Source organism: Diadema antillarum, unplaced genomic scaffold (assembly GCF_040938485.1).
Source record: "Diadema antillarum isolate AM-2024a unplaced genomic scaffold, OU_Dant_1.0 seq00001200_RagTag, whole genome shotgun sequence".
Taxonomy (NCBI): domain Eukaryota; kingdom Metazoa; phylum Echinodermata; class Echinoidea; order Diadematoida; family Diadematidae; genus Diadema; species Diadema antillarum.
The window spans coordinates 321,136-343,231 of NW_027271994.1; the positions used below are offsets into that span (position 1 = coordinate 321,136).

General features: G+C 37.4%; 1 protein-coding gene across 1 annotated transcript; it reads right to left on the reverse strand.

Annotated features, from left to right (window-relative positions):
* Window positions 1-1,224: 1,224 nt before the first annotated feature.
* LOC139744652 (saccharopine dehydrogenase-like oxidoreductase) lies at window positions 1,225-22,033 on the reverse strand. Its single transcript, XM_071655079.1, has 11 exons — window positions 21,722-22,033; window positions 12,284-12,390; window positions 11,173-11,253; window positions 10,274-10,403; window positions 9,776-9,825; window positions 8,537-8,667; window positions 6,980-7,097; window positions 6,290-6,409; window positions 5,089-5,257; window positions 4,160-4,241; window positions 1,225-1,861 (listed from the first exon to the last, which is right to left on the reverse strand). The coding sequence occupies exons 1-11, from the start codon at window positions 21,900-21,902 to the stop codon at window positions 1,753-1,755; spliced, it is 1,278 nt and encodes a 425-aa protein (XP_071511180.1). The 5' UTR covers window positions 21,903-22,033; the 3' UTR covers window positions 1,225-1,752.
* Between the last annotated feature and the right edge of the window lie 63 nt (window positions 22,034-22,096).

Below are 22,096 nucleotides of genomic sequence, written 5' to 3' on the forward strand. Positions count from 1 at the left end.
TCCTGCAAGAAGAGAAAATTTTGTTGGCACTTTTGCAAATAAGTGTAACGCCTGTGATTAAAAAAAAAAAAATCCATTGCAAAGTCAACTTATATCCTTCCAGAGCAGTGTTAGCAAGTCTTGGTCTGGAAAAAAAAAAAATTTTAGGAAAGAAAGGGCTTCTTCAGCTTCACCATCTTCACTGGGTTGATATCATGGACGAGGATTAAATTCTTTGCTCACGTACAGCCAACCTGAAAGTATCTTACAGATAGTGAGCCCTCACTAACACATCAACCATTTAGCTGGCTGTTGTGTGGGCCAATACCAACGTGCAATACATCATACCTTGCTAAAGATGTCAAAAGGTTGCAAATGCAGTACGTATAGGGTGCAGAGCATAAAGACAATATGATGTTTATGTGTTGTCTGAAATATATGATGATAATTGTAAGAGATTTAGCTTGCACATAATTTCATCAGAGCACAGAGCATAAAAACAACACAGTGATAAGAAAATTATGTCGCACACACTTGCATTAGAGCGCAGAGCATATGAACGGCACGATGATGAGAAATTCCAGTGCATGTGCATGAAGTCAAACCAAGCTTTTGACTGCCTGAAGCTCTGGTCACATTTTTATGTGTTCCATGGCTCTCGTGCTGCAAAACATACCAAACATAATCAGCCAGAATATAACAATGACACCCTTATCTTGCATTTAAAAAAAAAAAGAATAAAAATCATGCTTCAAATGAGAAAGACACCATAATATGGATCAGATTTATCTTATCATGACATGAAATGTATTAATTTTGGAGCTTAGCTACTGGAGGAAAGATTACGCATGACGGTCAACACTTGATTGGCATGAACACACAATGCTTTCAATTCAGGCAAGATGTACAAGATTTTAGTTTTCTCTTTGATAATGAATTTGCGAGCACTTGGCTGCTCATAAACAATATGCATGCACTTTGGAAAACATGCCTTCAGCACCCTTTGGGCCTGAAGCATAAAAACAACTATCAATAAATCAATGAAGTATAACTGAAATGAAATCTCTGTACACTTCACTTTTACCATCAAGTATTGGAACTTACAGTCCCTTGTCAAAAATCAATTTATCAATAATGAAAACCAAAGCTTTCATAAAATTCTGCCACCTACCCATATGGTATACTGTTCCACTATTGTAGATACTGTATATATGAACATAGTTGCTGCATGTACCACTCATTAGATTTAATCGGAGTCCATGACCATGTCATAACCATTAAAAAAATAAAAATATATCTTTACTCTCAAATGAACAATACGAACAGGTCTGAAAGAGTTGATATTACACCATACACATGGAAAAATTAATGAATACTTAATTCTAAGGAGCCAGTGTAGTCATCCTGGTGATATTCCCTAACAATGTGGTCTGAATAAATATAAAAACAAATATTCAAAACCAAATTTCAAAAATTAAGACAATTGCTGCCACCTTAAACTACTGCATGTTTTGTCTTAATCTCGATAAGCATGCAGATACCTGTACCGCTATTGATGTGCTCTATCAGCTTAATCAAGCATGGTCTGTTACAAAACAGACAAACGTTGAACATCATATTGCCGTAATTGATTGCGACTCTTTGTGGATAACACATAGTGACCCACATGGTGAAAAGAATACTCTTCTCTCCTGTGCACAAAAATGTTGCAAGAAATCCTTCCACAAAGCCGGAAACTTTTCGGTGGTGATTAGACGAGTAGGTTTGCAAGCTTTAGATGGAAGTCTGCGCAGAGACGACAGAGAACTCTACGTTGTGTTTGTTGAGGCGCTCGAGCAGCGAAGTTTTGGCAAATGCCGCACCAGGGGTGAAGACACCACCACTGAAAGAATAACAAGGAAAAGTAGAAATTACGCGGTGCGTAATATATGTCCCTGCCGGAAGTAGCATTTTGTAGCAAAATGTACAATATAGGTCAAAAATCAAAGTCAAAGGTCAAAGAAGTCAAAGGTCAAAATTCTGTGTAGAAGTTTTAAAGCCCTCACCTGGTGCCATCACATAAAGCAAACGGAATCGAAATCGGGTTAGAAATGGCGAAGGAGTAGCTCATTTTGTAGCAAAATGTACAATACAGGTCAAAAATCAAGGTCAAAGGTCAAATAAGTCAAAGGTCAAAATTCTGTGTAGAAGTTTTGAAGCCCTCACCTAGAGCCATCACATAAAGCAAACGGAATCGAAATCGGGTTAGAAATGGCAAAGGAGTAGCATTTTGTAGCCAATGTACAATATAGGTAAAAAATCAAGGTCAAAGGTCAAAGAAGTCAAAGGTCAAAATTCTGTGTAGAAGTTTTGAAGCCCTCACCTAGTGCCATCACATAAAGCAAACGGAATCAAAATCGGGTTAGAAATGGCGAAGGAGTAGCATTTTGTAGCAAAATGTACAATATAGTTAAAAAATCAAGGTCAAAGGTCAAAGAAGTCAAAGGTCAAAATTTTGTATAGAAGTTTGGAAGCCCTCACCTAGTGCCATCACATAAAGCAAACGGAATCGAAATCGGGTTAGAAATGGCGAAGGAGTAGCATTTTGTAGCAAAATGTACAATATAGGTCAAAGGTCAAGGTCAAAGGTCACAATTGAAATTCTGTGTACAAGTTTCAAAGCTCCCATGTAGTGCTATCATATAAAGCAAACAGAATCAAAATTGGCTCATAAATGACAGAGAAGTAGCAAATTGAACATTTTGATCACACACGGACGCACACACAGACAGACGCACGGACGCACGGACACACACACGTACGGAGCCCGTTTCATAGTCCCCTGCTCGAACTCGTTCGGCGGGGACAAAAAACAGTCATTTAGTTTCACAGAAAATACACATAATGCAACATGGTTAACAAGACAGTGCAGGGTTAAGATGGACTGATCACAGATGAATTAATAAATTATGATACTATTTTTTTAAAGTGCCCTGCTGCAAATCTGTATGGCAGTGTCAGTTTCTCTCAATATTTCCCTGCAAATTTGAAATTGAAGCCATGATTACTTTAAAACCACATGCATGTGTGCCATACAATAGGATAAATCTGTGGATATGTTTAAAGCCAACAACAAAGCACCTAGTGTAATACAGCTTTCAAATTTTCTATGAAGATAATTTACAATGCAGTGAATGCAGCTATGGAATTAAAGTAAATACTCAATGTAATAAAGCGAATAGTAAACTAGAAAAACACTCGGAGAGCGCAGACCTACGCCAAGCTATCAACTCATTTCCACCCATTCATGCATGCAAGTTCCCAATAATTGATAGAAGCCTTTTGTTTATCAAAGCTGTTTGTCATCAGCTTCCAGCTGCACGGCTCCTTGCCCAAGCAGAGCATGTGCTTTAGTGCACGTATGTAAACCTCCAGTATGCGTAGCTAGAACTCTCAAGTTCACTGACTGTACATGTATATGTAAAAACACCAAAAACCTTTCAAAAATCCACAAAAATTCCTACATCACTACCAAAATTTAATCATCTGTTCTTTGTGTCATTATTGACTTTTCCTGCAAGTTCCATTTGAATCTGTTCACAACTTTCAGAGTTATTTTGCAAACAGACAAACCAACGCCGATGATCACTTAATCTCCTCCTTCCTTGGCAGAGGTAATAAGTACCAGTAATTAAAGGGAGTTAAACTACAAAAATTCAATACTTACAATATTACACTATACAGACAAACAGAAGCTCTTCTGCCCAGAACCTGTGCTGTTTGATGAGACCTTTGGAAACCATAGTCTTAATAGAGTCTTAACCTGTTGAGGACGAGCTATTTTTGCTATAACATGCATTTCCCACAGACACCTGCCTGAGTATACTTGGGACTCATCTTCAACGGTGTTATGGAGAAAGAGAGGACATCTCTTCACATTATTTGGAGGTGTCTATCCTGAAAGTTTCCCAAGAAAGCTGCACCTGATGCAACTATTCCAGTCACCAACTCACTGCTCACTACAGCATAGCTCAAAGCTAAAGGCACAAAGATGATCTGCTTAGGCCATGAGTCATAAAGATTAACCCATCGAAGATGAGCTGATTTTGCTACAACACGCATTTCCCACAGACACTTGCCGAAGTATACTCAGGACTCATCCTCAACGGGGTAAAAAGAGAGTGAGAGTGGCAAAACTCACCCCTTGGGTAGCTTCTCCTGTTCATCCAGGATCACGAGAGCGGCATGGATCATCACGATGGGTGTGGCCACGTAACCAGGCTCTGGAAAGATTAATGATTGACAAGAATGTTAGCAAATTGCAGAATGAAACGAGAGCAATGTACATGCAGCAGGCAGTTGAGTGGGCTGCCTCTTTTTTCTCACTACAATCAATGTATTCCAACACAAGTATGACCCTTCAGTTACATTTACATGGACATTCACAGATCTTGACCACTGACCTAGAGGAGTGACCTGTATCCCCTCTTCACACAAATGAAAAATGTCTGTATTTACTTCTATCCATCATATCAAATGGTAGCATTGTTTGACCTTTTATATTAAAGTTATGGTCAGACAATATCTTTCTCTTTTTTTTTTGTGCTAAAGTTCAGTGACCTCTGACCATGACTAAGAGCTTTCATCTGTGTTGTCTCACACAAATTATTGCTGATTTATATCTGTCAATGCCAAATGATATAATCACTGGGCATTCCTAGTTGATATGGTGTTCCCAAAAAAAAAGAAAGACATATTTTGTCAATGTAGAGTGACCACTTACCTTGACTTTGCATTGCTATCATTCCATGGCAACTACTGTCTATTCATTTCCATTATCATACCAAATATATAAGAATATATAATACAATAATAATATATAATATATACATATATATATATATATATATATATATATATATATATACGAAGGTTTTCAGATTTAAAAATGTTTGATTTCATGAAAAAATTCTATATAATACATGTACCGTCAACATTAACAACAACAACAACAACAACAACAACAACAACAACAACAACAACAACAACAACAACAACAACAACAACAACAACAACAACAACGACAACAACAACAACAGTAAAATTGATGATCATATTGAGCAGACATACCTGGCCCTTTCACTTGTGTGGTGATCTTGGTATTATGCTTCCCACCCTTTTCTGCCTCCTCGTCTGTGAAGCCCTCTCCCTGGAAGGTGATGCTGAATGAACTCCCCTCCATCTGCTTCCTCGTCGGACCCGCATGGCTGAATCCCCCTCCAGAAAACAGCCTGGGGTACTGCAAGCAATCAAAGGTCAGGAAGTTGTAGTGACAGTGAGGATGATGACAAGGAGAAAGTGGAATAGGTGGAGGTGTAAATGTCAGTAATGAGAATCACGAGTACTGGTAAGAATAGTAGTTTAACATTATTTACACTTAAACTAATATGTCAGTATAATGAGAATCACGAGTACTGGTAAGAAAAGTAGTTTAACATTATTTACACTGAAACTAATATGTCAGTAATGAGAATCACGAGTACTGATAAGAAAAGTAGTTTAACATTATTTACACTTAAACTAATGACAAGAATAAAACTTCAAATAATGATGAAGGTGATATGACGATGACAATAACTCTGATAGGAGATACAATGATATCATACTACTACTACTACTACTACTACTACTACTACTACTACTACTACTACTACTACTACCACTACTACTATTACTTCTACAACTACTTTTACTACTACAACTACTGATAATACCGTAAGTAAAACAATTATGATACTAATAACAATAAGAAAAAATATGATAATGGAAAAAAATGACAATGATAGTGATCATTATAGCAACAGCTACAATAAGATTAAAGTACAAGAAGCATTTAACAAAGAAAAAAAAAGGAAAACAGAGGAGGATGAAGTAGTTGTGATGATGCAAATCTTGGCAATCGTGGTCCCTCTCACTGCTAACTGGCTGGTGACTGTCTTTCATTCCAGGGTATTAAATACATTTTATATCCTCCTACAACTTGTCCAACATCATCCATGAATTTACATTTAAACGGACGTATAAAATCAAAATCAGACATCTTCATCGAAGAGTACACACATACTTGGGTGTTGCTCTTTGTTTCACTAGTACTCAACTACACAGTCTGTCAAGAATGGAAACTCACAGAATGAAACATTTGCTCATAAATTTGTCTATGTTTTTTGCAAAGCCCATGATATATCCACAAATACCAGAATTTTCTCATGTCAACCTGAAACAAATGAGAATATATTTACAATCTAAAGATATATTCATTTCGATATGCTACCTTTTCAAGGAGGTTTCTGCCAGTCTTGTACTTGGCCAAGAAACTGAAGATGGCTCCAAAGAAGATGGTCACGATGAGCCAAAACAGACTGCCGACTGTCATGTATGCTCCAAACTGAATCTAAAGGGGGAAAAAATGGAACCAAAGAAAACAGTGACACATGGGGAAATATACTATTACATCATCCTTGGCTATTGCATTAAGATGGTGAGAAACAAAAATACTTATTTTGAAGTTTTCCTTCCAAATTCACTTCATCGATCCTTGCCATTTCTTGCTTGAATATGTTCAGTATCAGTACATCTAGCAGATTTGATATCTTTTAAAAGAATGAAGTTGTTGAGACTTTCTATCTCCAAACAGCAAGCTACATGTGGACCGAGCAACTGTCAAAACCTCTATATCCATACAATAGTACATGTCCATTATGACCTCTGTTGTATAATTTTACTTCAAATTACAGCATTTCATCTTCTCATGAAACTGTTTATAAATATCAACCGCCCATTGAACCATTTTCCCGTCTCCCTTGGATAGTCCTTATAAACATAAGCCACTGAATTCCAAAGTACACACATTTACACTCACACATACAAACACCGCAAATATGGGTGAAATTTAATTCATGTACCCACTGTTCATTCCATGTGGTTCCAGATATCTAAACAAATTTGCAAGTCACAGACTTACCGGTCTCTCCTCATCCTTTTCATACAGGAATCGCTGAGTCCGCCTTACAACTGAGGCATCTGCTCCAGGAAACATGAGGCTCCATTTGTTGGCATCTTTGCTGAAGAAGACCTGTGGCCTATGGAGAAGACACATATTAACCCATTCTATAATGAATTTGGAAATAGCCATTGACTTAATACACAGGCCACCAGGTTCCCGTATGATGGGTTAAGGAATACTGGTAATCAAGAAATTAGGTCAATACTAACTGGAAGTGCATGTTCACTCAGTATTGACAAAATAATTATATTGAATATATCATTTCTCCTCCTTACTCTGCTCTCCCTCCTGAGAGAGCAGTAGACTGTGCTATTTCTATGCCAAATTTATCAGCAATATCATCCCTTTACTGTTCTAGTTAATAATCTATCTACGACTACTTCCATCTATCTAATCACTGACTCATCAATCCATCCACAAATACACTATTTAAAAATAGCCCATCCATCCATTTACTAATCTATTATAACTCAACTATTCATCTTTACATCCTTCATCAATCCATATGCACTCATACATTCATCCTTCCACATGCTATTGTCTATCCATTAATTAATCTAACATTCCTCCATATGGCCATCCATCTCTCTGTCAGCCTGGCAATTCATCCATCCATTCAACAACCCATTCATCCATCCATTCATCCATCCATTCAACAACCCATTCATTCATCAACCCAACCATCCATCCATCCATCCAGTCAGCCATCTGTAAACCCAACCATTCATCCATTCATTCATCCATCAACCGAACCTTCCATTCCTGTAACAATTCATCCATCCACAATTTTATTCATCCATCCAGAAACCCACCTGTCCATCGACCTAAATCTGTTCTTCTGTCAATCCAGCTATCCTCCCATCCATCAAGCAAACCATCCACTCCTCTACCAACCCAACTATCCATCCATCCATCCATCCTTCTATCAACCAAACCATATACAATGAAGAGTATTCCTCCATCAACCCAACAATCTATCCATCCATTTATCAACCATCCATTTCACCATCAACCCAACTATCCATCCATCCTTCCATCAACCAAACCATATACAATGAAATGTATTCCTCTATCAACCCAACTATCTATCCAGCCATGAAGCAAGCAAGTCATCCATGCCTCTACCAGTCCAATTATCCATCCATCCATCCACTCATCAAGAAACCATATATTTCTCTACCAACCTAACTATCCATCCACTCATCTATCCATACATCAACCAAACCATTCATTCTTCTATCAATCTGACTATCCATCCATCCATCCACCCATCGATCCATCCATCCATGTACCACACCATCCATTCCTCTACCAACCAAACTATCCATCAATAAATTCAATGCACCCATCTATCTGATCTATTCATATATCCACAATCCTTTATACAATTTCACTTAGCCAAACAAACAAACAAACAAACAAACAAACAAATCAATAAATCAACTAACAGTTCATCACAATACTGATAAATTGTATGTTCCATCTTGCCATCAGCTTATCTGAGAACCCACCCACCTTCGAGTCAAACGAGGCGTGTACTTGGGGAGGGGTTTATTGTTCATGCCCTTGCGCAACGTGGCCAATTCTTTGGCATTGGCGAATCCATGAATGGCTGACTGCCACGTCGCATAATGACCACAGAAACCCTGTAAAGAGACCAGAATGTTAACATCACTAATTGCTACGTGGAATGGAAAGGAGAGCACATCTAAATACACCTTCATTACTTATTCACATTACAACTGGCAATGCATTGTGAAATCAGAGCGATCTGCCATAGAAAATTACACTTGTGAAACACAACACTCCCTGATGAGCCTCCTATCTCCTAATGTGGAAGGAATTACCGCCACGTCAGACAATGGTTTAGGAAGCGAGGGTCGCTTTTCGTGTTTGCTTTGCAAAATGTGAGAAGGGGTGCTCTGTCTTGCGCTCAGATCCAAAACAACCTCCTTATTTATGTGTCACTAGTGATAGATATGTGTAAGAAGAGATGGGTAAACAGAGAATGAATGTATGTTGCACTACATGATGTCTCCATTGTTGCAATTGTGGGCCAAATTCTCTCTTCCATGACAACATGAAGTAGAGTTGAAATATATACCGTGTCCGTTGAAAGAAAAGCTATACTGAGAAGCCCTATCAAGTATCAGACATTGATGAATAACTGAACTACTCATGAGTCACCTCCTAGGCTCTTGCTCCCCTGTAATTTTTCCGAGACCTCGTTGATCATGAAAAGAAGACATCCATACACTGTCAGCATATTGTACTTTACTTGTATTCTTTCAAATAGGCATCAAGGATTTTGTGGTTAAGGATTGTGTTAAAGTTGAGGATAGGAGTTATGTACATCATTGTGTTCTCATAGTCTTTCTTATGGCTATCGCTAAAAAAACCCAACAACAACAACAAAAACACTGAATAATCAGGTGTGTGTTTATGTCGATGAAAGGCAATTTGTCAATCAGTTGCAAGAGTTATGTAGTTCAGGGGATAGTGGCAAGAACTAGGATTTGGCTTATGGCTTGGAAATCAGACTCTTCCAATAATTGGTAATAATAGGAACTAGACGTACATGTAATTTAATGAACATGTGGGCACGCATTAGATGCAAATCATCTCTTCCTCAATAAAAAAAATAAAAGGATAGTTGATGTCAAAAAACCAAAATTTTCAAACTTAACATTTTCTGATGACACAAAGAAATCCTAGAAAATCCTGAAAGTAAAGCGTATCAGTTCATTAACTTACTTCTGATCCTGAATTGAAACTAAGGTAGCCTTCAACAGTGTTTAGGATACCTGCATAACACAAAAAGGGGAAAATGATATCTACAATAAGAACTCAGTAGAAAATAGTAAAGAGGTCATGAAGGTATTTCTTTATCCAGCATGACTCATTCCTTGCAAATTTTAGAGTGTACGGTGTAGTTTATTGCAGGAAGAACAAGACATGCTGGTAGTCTAAGAAAACTCTCTAAATAATGATGCAGTTTTGGTGGAGAGTCACAAAATGAGCACACATGGAAGTCAGTCATACAAATAGCACACACAAAGCATATATCCTGCTGTTTCCGGTGGTATTCCCAGGCAATGTACAGTGAGTTCAAAAACAAACAAACAAACAAACAAACATCAAACACAAAAACACAATTTTCAGCAGATGCACATGGATGGCCTTTAATTTCTCACAGGAATGTTCAAAGAAAATCAAACGTATACTGGAGTGAGCATCATGAGTGAATCTGACCTTTGAACTGCTGCTTGGTGTACAGGACGCCCATGTCTGCCGGGATGCTGTCAAAGCCGCAGGCACCGACCACGTAGACGCCAGCTTCCTTGGCCTTCTCGCCATAGTTGACTTGGATACCTTCCAGAAACTGGCAAAGGGGAAGATGGTGGTACAAGTGTATGTGTACACTAAAACTAAAATCATTGTGGAAATGTTTGACAGGAGTGTTCTTCTTTGAAAATGTCTAACTTCATGTGATGCCGATGATTCATCAGGCTGAGGTCAAACAAATAATTCAAAGTTGAATATCTAGAATAGAAGGCTATAAAAGTGGTCTGCTCTTTGTGATAAGTGAATGTGTATACATATGTGTGTGTGTGCAAAATGAGCAAGAAAAAGAGTATGCTTGGATGCTAAAATAAGTGTTTGATATACAGTAAATTTATCAACTTTACAGTTCTACAGATTTGCAATAATTTGTTCCTTTTCACATAAATAGGTGGTGCACACACATATACACAAAAACAATATGTGAATACAACTTCTAACTTGAAATTTTTCCACTTTTATTAAAAGTAGGACTACTGATTTCAATGTCTGTTCAGATCACGACTACAATGATAAAATAACCATGCTCTTTAATGTTATTCCCTGTTTACAGTGCTGAAAGAAGACAGGTTACCACAACACACTTTTGTTTTTGCTTTTGTTTTCACAAACCTCACTACTAACACAAAACAAACTACTGTCGGCATGCTTCACATTCTAGACCTGCTCATTTACAGACGGTACCAATGAACAGGAAAGTGTCATCTACTATATGATCAAAGAAAACATTACATGTACTTTCAAAGCTATACCGGTAACCCAAAATCTTTGTATGTTTTCATTCATTGCTTAAAAATCACATGACCCACCTGTGGTTCGCCAGATATGTCGACATGGTGACATCCACTCTCGATGCATGCCCTCACCACTTGCTCCCCAAAGAACCTGTACTATACTCACACAAAACAAATCAGAAGTTGGGAAATACATGTAAGTCAGAAGAATGGTTATTCTTCTTGTCCTGGACATGTTCAGTTTCTCCCCACCCCCCCCCCCCCCCCCCCCACCTCGTGATGAGGTAGGATACATGGTCATTGGTCATACTGCCCTTTAACACTGTCATCAGGCACTCAAATAGTGTTGCACTGGTAATGTTCCTGTGCCAGCATAACAAAATATTAATTATCAATCAAGGGTGATATAAAAACAGAAATTATAGTCTCAAATTTCCCAATTTGGAAATAAAATGTTTCTTTAATGCAAACATGTTAAGAGATATCGGCCCTTGGTTAGAAAAGTAAAGATAAAAAAAAAACTAATGATGTGAAAATGACAGAGGTTGATTATGCATGAAAATGCAATGCACCATCTTTCATCCAAATCTTTGCTTACTGTTTGAAGATCAGTCAAAAACAAACAAACACACATTAACTGAACTATATGAATATTAATATGAGCTGGGTCTTTATACCCACATGCTCTGGCAACAAAGACTCCAATGGACTGGAACATTGTAAAATGAATGGGCATTTGCCGACAGGAGTAGAGAGTCCTTGTCCAAATTGTACAGTACTTCAGTAATTTGAAGTAGGTAAATATGCTGTTATGAGGGTCACCTTTGCAATTCTATTCATGTCTTTGCTTTATCTGTTATGCATTAGGTGTAAATAGTATGTCCACATGCGTGTTTTACATGACATACTAACAGCTTGAACACATTTCCTTTAACATGAAGTCCTTTAAATTCACTCTACTTTTTTTTTTTTGCAAATCAAGGAAAAAATGCCTAAAATGAATAGCTTTCATTTAATTACTCACAAGTTACTTTTGTACAACAGGGATTATTTTCTCAGTCTGTTTTAGACACACATAAAATATTACAGCGATGTGATTTTCTCCGTATAACATGATATTAGCTAGCAACACACATGAAAACAATTTTCTTCGTAGGATGCAATAATTTATGGCTTCTAAACTTACTGGACCGACACAGTTGAGGATAACCACTGCCTGGCTACACATGTCATTCAGAGACTCCATGTCATGTACGTTGGCCTTTATCATGCCCACTTTACTCAGGTCCTTGTCTGGGGGAGATAAGGGTATAGATTTGTCTGATGTAGTAGAAAAAAAATGAACACTTTTGTATAGAATGATCACACTTATAACGTTGGTGTCTAGCCCTAATGGTATGTTTCATGATATTCAGACTGTGTTGGGTGACAGCCTGCAGAAATAAAAGTCAAGATTTATCAATTTGTAGAATGCAAATACTGCTGATACAGTGACATCTGTGTTTAAACAACACACTCAGATAAAGGTGACCTTGAGACATGGGCCTGCACATAAAAGGGCAGACAAAATAAAAAACAAAGCAAGACTGTTCCCAGGGCATTGTTGTAACACACATGTACCGCATACAGCTGTACATATGTACTAGTATGCGAACACATGCACACATACAAAACACACTATGCACATACTTGGTACATTGTATACAAAAGAAATGCTACAGGATCGATGACTTCTACAGCAATTACCATGGCAGCTGCAGTGGCTACTGCGCAAACATTTCATTATTAAAATCTTTTCATCAGAATTGGCTTTGGATGTAGGGGAATATTGTAGTTTTACTGTGCAAAACAGCGTACTTGAGCATATGATCTGGATAAAAGTTGATGTACAAATTTGCTGCCTAACAACACAGGATTTCTCATAACCTAAGGATGAGTGGAATTTTGTGCAGAGTACCAAGGACATGTATGTTATTTTGGAAATGTAAATCGGCACAAACTTTTAATGTCTTTCCTTCCCTTTAAAATGCCCAAAGGCCCAACAATTACATTTTCTAAATGGGATATCATCAATTTAGTGTGTTCAGAGTGAAGAGATGACAATCTCTGCATAAAATGTTGACATTCTCAGAACAACGAGAATGGCTGCCTGGGAATGTACTTATTGTAAACGCTACAGAGACCAGAAAAAAGAGATAGGACATTATAGAATTACTGGATACAACATTAGCATACATGTATCATATCATTACTGAATATGAATGTATGTATTGTACATTTATTGTATGGTCAAACAGTCATGATATCCATCTCACAGAGCATAACAATACCAAGAATGATATATATTTTTTTCAATTAAATAAGCTAAGAATACTATATGCTCAGATGATAAAACAAGTCACATGTGTCAGGTAATGATACTGATATCCATCGTCATTCAAATGATAGTTTTTAAGGCTCATTAAAGGACATTATAACCTAGTATGTACCTATTCATAAGTCACATCTAAAATGAGTGGAAGTCTATCATGACATTGATGTTATGGGAGAGGTCATCTTCATTAGCTGTTTGTCTGAGAACTGACACTTCAACAAAATTTGAACAGCAATAGAAAAAAAGAAAAGAAATCTTGATCAATATGAGTGATGTAACAATTGGACACTAATGTACATGTACTTAACCCTTTCACTCGCATGTATGTCATCTGATCAGCAGAACCTGCCCTTTGATTGGATGTGCGAGAAATTATTATTTTTTCATTAAATAGCAAACAGTGTTAGCAACCAAGGCCACTACACCCATTAATATATGGCCTTTTTTACGATCAGTGGTGTAACTTTTGTACTCGGAGGGTCAAAATTTCAAACAAAATATTTTTTCATTATTCTGTTTGATTCCTGTTTGAAAGTATTCAAATTTTTGAAAAAATAACATTTCAGACCTTAAAGCTGAAGGGTTATTGGTGTAATTTAAGGAAAACCCTGGCACCTGAAGTAAATTTAAGCAAAATTTTGCTTTCATGAATTGCACCATATTGACAAAACTCTGTAGTCAAAATTCACCATGCAAAGGTTATATGGTTAACAACAATATATAGTTTGTGAATCAAAACTATTTGGGGGTTGAATAAAAAGTGAATTTAAAAAAAAATACATGAGATTTATAAATTTTTGCTAAAAATACCAATTGACATGTAATTTTTAAGATTTCAACTATTTATTGGAGGGCAGGCCAAGTCAAACTCTTACTATGACAAGTCTTTAAGAAGGGCTACCTTCCTATGTAGGTTAAATGAAATTCCAATCATTTGTTTAAAACTTGGATTTTTCACACATGGATGTTTCGGAGGTGACAGTTAACATATTAGAATGTTTCGGAGGTGACATTAATATTAACACTCACTTTTTTTGAGAATAAGTGAGAATAACACAAAAACTTCTTCTTTTTATCAATGTTTCTAATAATTGTAACTCGAGAACAAGAAATTAACTCCTGTTTCAAGCAGATAAACCACACAGAACAAGTGTTTTTTTACACTTCATTAATTAGCACGGGTACCGGTAGTTTGCCTTCCAATTGGACGAAGGATGTAAGCTAAATATTGAAATCTTAAGAAACATGGCATTCCATTTTCTACCTTAACTTGAGATGAGGGTGTGAGATCATTTTAGTAATGTTTCTTTGCTCTCAGAACATTTTATTCCACAACACCAGGGAAGAATCACTTCATTTCGGAGGTGACATTCAATGTTAACATTGTTTTAAAATATTAATTTACAGTAAGAATTTAACGGACATAAACTAGATATTGTAACCCGAAGAAACATGGCATTCCATTTTCTACCTTAAATTGAAATGAGGGTGTAAGATCATTTCAGTAATGTTTCTTTACTCTCAGAATATTTTATTCCGCAACACCAGGGAAGAATAACTTTGTTTCGGAGGTGACATTCAATGTTAGCATTGTGTTCATGTATTCATATAGTTTGTCCCCCCCCCCCCCAAAAAAAAAAAAAAAAAAAAAAAAATTGCAATTAGACTTTTGCATTGATAGCACCCAATATGATTAAATCAGCTAAATTCTACTTTGGGGTCTTAAATCATAACATCTTAGCTCTATTTTGCAGAATGCCCCAGTCAATTTGGTTACGTGATCTCAAAGAAATGTGGATTGTTATAAAGGATGTCAGGAGTCTGATTCTTCCAAGTTTAGCACTTGGATGCTCTTGGTACTGCATGTTAATGTGTAAACACTTGCAGAACTTGGAGGGAAGGGATTCCTCACATGCTCTACAAAAATCCTAAATTCTCTTTGACCTTTGAAGCAAATTGAATGGGGTTTTCTGTAAGGTGTGGGCAATGAGTTAAAGTTTCAATCCCTCACATTGTATTTTAGATTGATTCACTATCTTTAAAGTTATCATTGCGGAGGAGGATACCACTGTAATTTTTTGGCGGGGACATACGGTATGAATACCAAAAGCAAAAATTCTTATTTGACTTGTGTACGTTTTTGTTTGCACATAGTTTTATAAATAGATTAATTCAAGGATGTTCATGAATTCTTCATCATCCTTGATAGCCACTATACAAATGTTATAATACTGGTGAAAGGTGTTTGGTTCATCTGGGATAAATTTTCTATACACCAGATTCATTTAAACTGTTGACACTACTAAACTATATTTCACATATCATTTTGAATTGATTGAAAATTACCTGCAAATCATGCATATTTAACAGTCACTTTTGAGAGTAAAAAGTATAAGATAAGAAAACCCATTTTATTGTTTTTGGGGTGACACAACACAGAGACAACCCAACTTCTCAGGTGTTAACTATTTAGTGAACATTCATGTCTTTCCTCATGGCTTTAATTTTCAAATATAAGCTCTTTCTTTCAGTTCTTACTTGTTATTTTGTTTGTTTATTCTCTTTCATGATAATAGATACCAGCTCATATTTTCTTTGAGATTGTAATTCATACTAATCTTTAACAGGTTTTTACAGTTTGGTTAAGACAACAGTTTGTGTTTCCCAGCTGAAGAGAGCAGCATAATGCTTTTCTGTGAACTTGAGGGGAAAATTTGTTTTTGTTCAGTAATTTTCCCCATCAACCTAACAGAAGGTCCCGGACACAAACTGGTCTCAAATAAACCTATGAGGGACCGAAACTGGAAAAAGACAAGTTCACCTCAATAGACATGAGGGTTGAGTAAATATAGCAATATTTACCCATCAGTGAGAGTTTGAGGAAAGTAAGGCAATCCGTTCCAGAGTTATGGATTTTTAAAGTTTCTGCTCAGTCAAAGCTGAATGAGAAGACTTCTATAGCTTGTGATGTCACATGTGTACAAGGATATAGAGAAAGTATCAAGAAAATTCAACATTCTGTATTTTCACTTTTCTTGCATAACAAAAGAACACATGACTTCTCTCTTTTGGAAGGCAGGGTGAATAATATTGCCCTAAAATACATCAGAGCAAGTTGAAAAAATGTGCACTTTTTTCAAAAAGTAAAGTTTTGTGAAATTCACTTATATTTTCCTTATATCGTTGTATTGTATGCATGTGACATCATACACTGTCGTAGTCGTCTCATCCAGCAGTGATTGCGCAGATATTTAAAAAACCCATGACTTTTGAATGGATTGTCCAATTTCTCCCAAACTTTCAATATGTTATACTAATGTTGTTGCATTCACTCAATCCACATGTATATGAAAGTGGACTTGTCCTTTAAGAAACCATTTTCTTTTCCTTGAAATTCCAGTACTTAAAGCCAAATTCTGAGATAAAACATAATAACAAAACAAGGTAAACACCTCATCAAAATTATACTGAAATAGAACTACAAATCTTGTTTTTTTATCTTTCCCTTTCCAGTCCTCGGGACTTGTTCCTCTGTTCACTTTAGTTGTCACATAACTTGAATAATCTTAAAAAAATACAATGTCATAAACAGTTGGTTCAACTTGGAAAATGTAATAATTATTGTCATATTAAAAAAAAAAAATCACATACTTTTGTTTATGATTACCACATTGTACGTGGAAAAACAACAACTAAGAATTCAAGAACAAGTTGTGCACCAGCTATAGGCATGTGGCCTTTTTGTGAAGTTTGATTATTTGATGATTTTGTTTTTTTACATTCTTTTTTTTAATGATTGTGGATTAGGGCATGCATGAACTGCCACATGTCACTTTGGTATCAAGGGAATTCTGGTGAGCTATGTATAAACAAGTCACTTCTGTTGTGAGGATTTTGTAGATATTAAAAGTATTAGAAAATGTTAATAGATAGTGACAAGGAACTGAAGTCTTGCCTTTCACTATCACATAACAATATGGTGTTAACAAACAATGTCACCTCCGAAACACAAGAAAAAGCAACCTACATGGAAAGCTGTGATTGGTAAATCTTCACAACTAAATTGCTTGTTGGAAATCAAGCTTCTAAGATGAAAGCATCTATATGTTTACTTTAACTAAAGCAGGAGAAATGATCTTGATTACAATATTATATATACAACAGAAGGGTGTATTTTGTGCATTCTCATTGTTAAAAAAAGTGAAAAAATGTAAATTTGCCCTAAAACGTACAGTCTAGCAATAAAAAAAAGAGTGAGAGTGTGGTAGTTGATTTCTTCACTTTGAGACTTATGTTACTAAAATAAATGAAACCATTGGTGTACATGATATGGTTTCTCTTCAACAGAAATGAACAAAAAATCTTGTTAACAGTGTTTTGTCACCTCCGAAACAGTAATTTTTAGTTTTTATTGGATCTTTTTTTAATCCCTAGAAAATTCTCACTTCCTGTTGCCATATTACTATTGTCATCCAAAAGAGATTCCTGTCAATTGGGCAGAATCAAACAAAATTGCTTTGTCTGCAAGAAATTATCAAATATAATATGCTTGTTGTTTCGGAGGTGACAAGTGTTTCGGAGGTGACAAGTGTTAACGGAAAATTGTAAATTGCTCCAAAATGAAAACAACAGGCTATATTTCTACTACCTTCCTTCAGAGATAATGTGAGGGGATATGTTACATTTTTGCAAATGTAATGTATAACTGATGTCAAGAATAAAAAAAATAAATACATAAATCCGTTGTCTCGGAGGTGACAGAAATGTTAACGGAAAAGTTACATAAATTTATAAACGCTCACCAAAAAATGATAAGTTATTTGAATTAAATAATCTTTGGATCAAAGTTAAGTCAGATTGATTACTATTTTGTTTTGATGGAAATTAGCAAAGTTGAATTTTATAATTGTGAACAAGAGCTAACTCAAAAGAGGGGTTAATTGTTAACGGAAAATGTCACCTCCGAAACATAAAGTTTGGACAATTTCAGTATTTAAAGAAGACAAAGCAGAACCTGGTAAACATAATAGTTCTTAATGTTGGATACCTGTCTATCACAACAGCAACAAAAATAATGAAAAGGAATAAACAATTTAATATGCTAGCTCTGACAAAAATACTTTGTCAGAGTGAGTACACCAAATGTGTTGGATTTCAAGCATGTAAGTGCCTGCCACATCTGAAAGAAAAAGAGAGGAAAGTTCATTAAGGTACCCAAGGTAGACACTGTGGGTGGTAAGTTTATGAGAAAAAATAATGCATATCTGTCAGTGTATAAGAAAGTTATACACCAATTAGTGCCAACACTGTGTTTTACACCACTGATTGTAAAAATGGCCATATGGCATGTATTACATTAATGGTAGTGAGTTTTACCAAAAAAGCAATTCCTGCATGATGACTGTAAATAGTGTAATGATAGAATGTTAGTAACTAAAGTTTTCATCAATTGCCTATAGTATAATGATTCCAAATTGAATCTCACTGAATTATGCTTTGTTCTACTACGTGGTTGCTAAAGAAGTAAAGAATGCTTGTAAAAAAGCAACCATTAGGGAGTGACAGCTTGACGTCTCCTCTGAAGGATGACACAATCAATGATAACATGCATTGCTCTGGGGCACAAGCAAATTATCCATTGCTGTGCTGCTGCTTGGACTTGAACCTTGGTCTCATTCATGAGTAATAGGTACAGCTGTAAATAGTCCAGTAAAAAAGAAAGACATCCTTGTCATCTCATCAAAATGATTTTCAAACTGAAAAAAAAAACAAAAGCTAAAATTGTCATAACAGCTGCAGCACCATATCCCTCCTCATGACGCTGATGGTTGTACAAGTTTTTGCATCCATAGCATATGTAAATATCTCGAATTCCACAGCATGAAATTGCACCAAACTCACAGGAAATACTTAATAGCATAATACTATTTCAAGTCACTCACATATATTTGAACCAATTAATAATGGGGTTCAGGAAGTGTTGATATTGGGGTCTACTCTTTATGTCATTTCTCAAAGCAGCTAACTCTTCGCGAGCAATTGCAGCATACTCTGCCCTAAAAAGGTACAATCTGCAACTGAAATTAGTTAATGTTATGCGATATATCTTTCAACTGACCAGGATCTGGAGCTAGCCAAATATCCCAAAGTACAAATGATTACAGCCAGTTGAATGAAGTTGGTTAAGAAATGCAGTTCCTCGAGTGCACACAAACTCAGACAGACGGACAGAGGATCTCAATTAAATACATTGTAGATGGCCGATGGTGGACGTCAGGTTCAGACTACGCAAGTACTCCGACAAGTGGCCCTTGATTCCATAGGGTTCCATGAATAGACCACTCATACAAATAAAAATTCACTGAAATTCATGAATGAAAAATGGCGCATATCAAGTGCGAAATTCAAACTATGCAACTATCTCCACACGCGTTCCGAAGAGCACAACAGTGGGCCACGTCGCCGGACCCCGAAATCATTGTCGCGACCCTCCCGGGTCAACTCGCATAAGCAGTTCAACAGGTAAGTAAACAGGTAAGTAAAGTTGCATAGCAACACATACAGACTCGTTTCATTCCAAGTTTCGAAGTTACTAGTCCGTTTATCTGCACTGAATCTGTACCTACAGCGTGTACACCTACAGCCATGATGGCAGCCATTTCTGAGATAACTTGAGCGTTTACACGAAATTTATATTTTGCATGCCACCCGTGCCAGAATATGCGGTATCGCCGTGGTTCGATCGCAACGTGTTGCGTATGCGTTGAATCTCTCGCACAGCGTGGAGTACATGGAGTACCGCGCTCTCGTTTCGCCTGCACGTGGCACGTGCGCTAATACATTCACATAGGCAGGGCGAGTGCACGGCCCGGTACGTCGCGAATGTTGAACCACGGACACCAGGTGCCGAACAATAGTCACAGGCGGTCGAACAATGGTTGCAGCGCAAGCGTACGGATCATGCACGCTATTTTGCTTCCGCAACTTAAGATGTCGAATCAAGGGCCACTTGCCTTGTATGCTGCAATTGCTTGCCAAGAATGATTTGTTTCAAACGACAACATGAAAATCAATGTTGATATCAACACTTCCCACGCCCCATTAATGATACACAGCCCTTTCGCTGTACACTGGCGCGCAGGGACGCAATGCAAAGCACAGCGTTTGGTCATGCTAGCGCACCATCAACTTATTTCAATAAAATATCAAATATATTTCATGAAAGACTGGACACAAGATAGACAGTCACTTTCTAGATCTAGAATCTATTTAGTATTTCCTGTGATTTCAGTTCGGGAAACCCACTCACAAGGGGGGCCCCTCCTTATAAGTAACCCGTCCCCCTTATAAGTAACCCCGTCCCCCTTATAAGTAACCCCCGGGGCACCCCTTATAAGGAGTCTCCACGCTTTTTTGCAATGCAACGCGAAAATGAAAGGACTGCGGCAATTCGCTTGATTATGTCCATAAAGCTTCACAAGTTTCCTAGTTACTCACGAAATTTGAGCAAAATCGGTTTGAGGCATCATATCTAAAATCATGGATTTAAATGCGATGTCAAACGACCCATGCGAATGCTGAAATGCGAGCGATTACTGGCGTGAGTGTCGCCAGGCGCGGCGGCGCGGCAATGCTTGAGTGCAGACGTGGCGACTGAGTCGCCACGTCTGCACTCAAGCATTGCCGCGCCGCCGCGCCTGGCGACACTCACGCCAGTAATCGCTCGCATTTCAGCATCCGCATGGGTCGTTTGACATCGCATTTAAATCCATGATTTTAGATATGATGCCTCAAACCGATTTTGCTCAAATTTCGTGAGTAACTAGGAAACTTGTGAAGCTTTATGGACATAATCAAGCGAATTGCCGCAGTCCTTTCATTTTCGCGTTGCATTGCAAAAAAGCGTGGAGACTCCTTATAAGGGGTGCCCCGGGGGTTACTTATAAGGGGGACGGGGTTACTTATAAGGGGGACGGGTTACTTATAAGGAGGGGCCCCCCTTGTGAGTGGGTTTCCCGAACTGATTTTGGTGGAGTTTGGGTTTCCAAAATTTGAGATATCGACACATATATGGAAGAAATTTACCGCACCTCCCCCCTCATTAAATTAAGTTTACTGATATTAAGCTGAGGGAACTTATAAATTTACAGCCTTTTTAATGTTAAGTTATGATGTAAAACCAACTTCTAGCTGGCCCTGATGACACAAAGTCACTACCCCTGTCTCAGATTATTATACTGCCATTATTACCTGTTACTGTCGCTGCTTGTGCCACGACACTTTCCAACTTTTCAAGATTTCTCCCTGCCACAGCCCATGTCAGCGCCGGCTCCTCTTCTTGGTGTCTGGCTAACTCTTCAACAACAAATTGCCCAGTGAAGCCACTGGCTCCGAACACTACCAAGTCGTATTTCTTGGATGGTGCTGCCATTATTTCTTGATCACAGTGTGAGTACTGCAGCGTCAAGTCGGGAGGAGATAAACAAAACTTTCGGCTCGATTTGTAGCAGATCGGTTAATGGCTTCTGTGAGTTTCCGTCAAAGAGATGATGGCATAAGAAAGAACCCAGTCTCTTTATCAGACAGACGGAGGAGTTATTGACCACAGTCTACAGCAACGGTGAA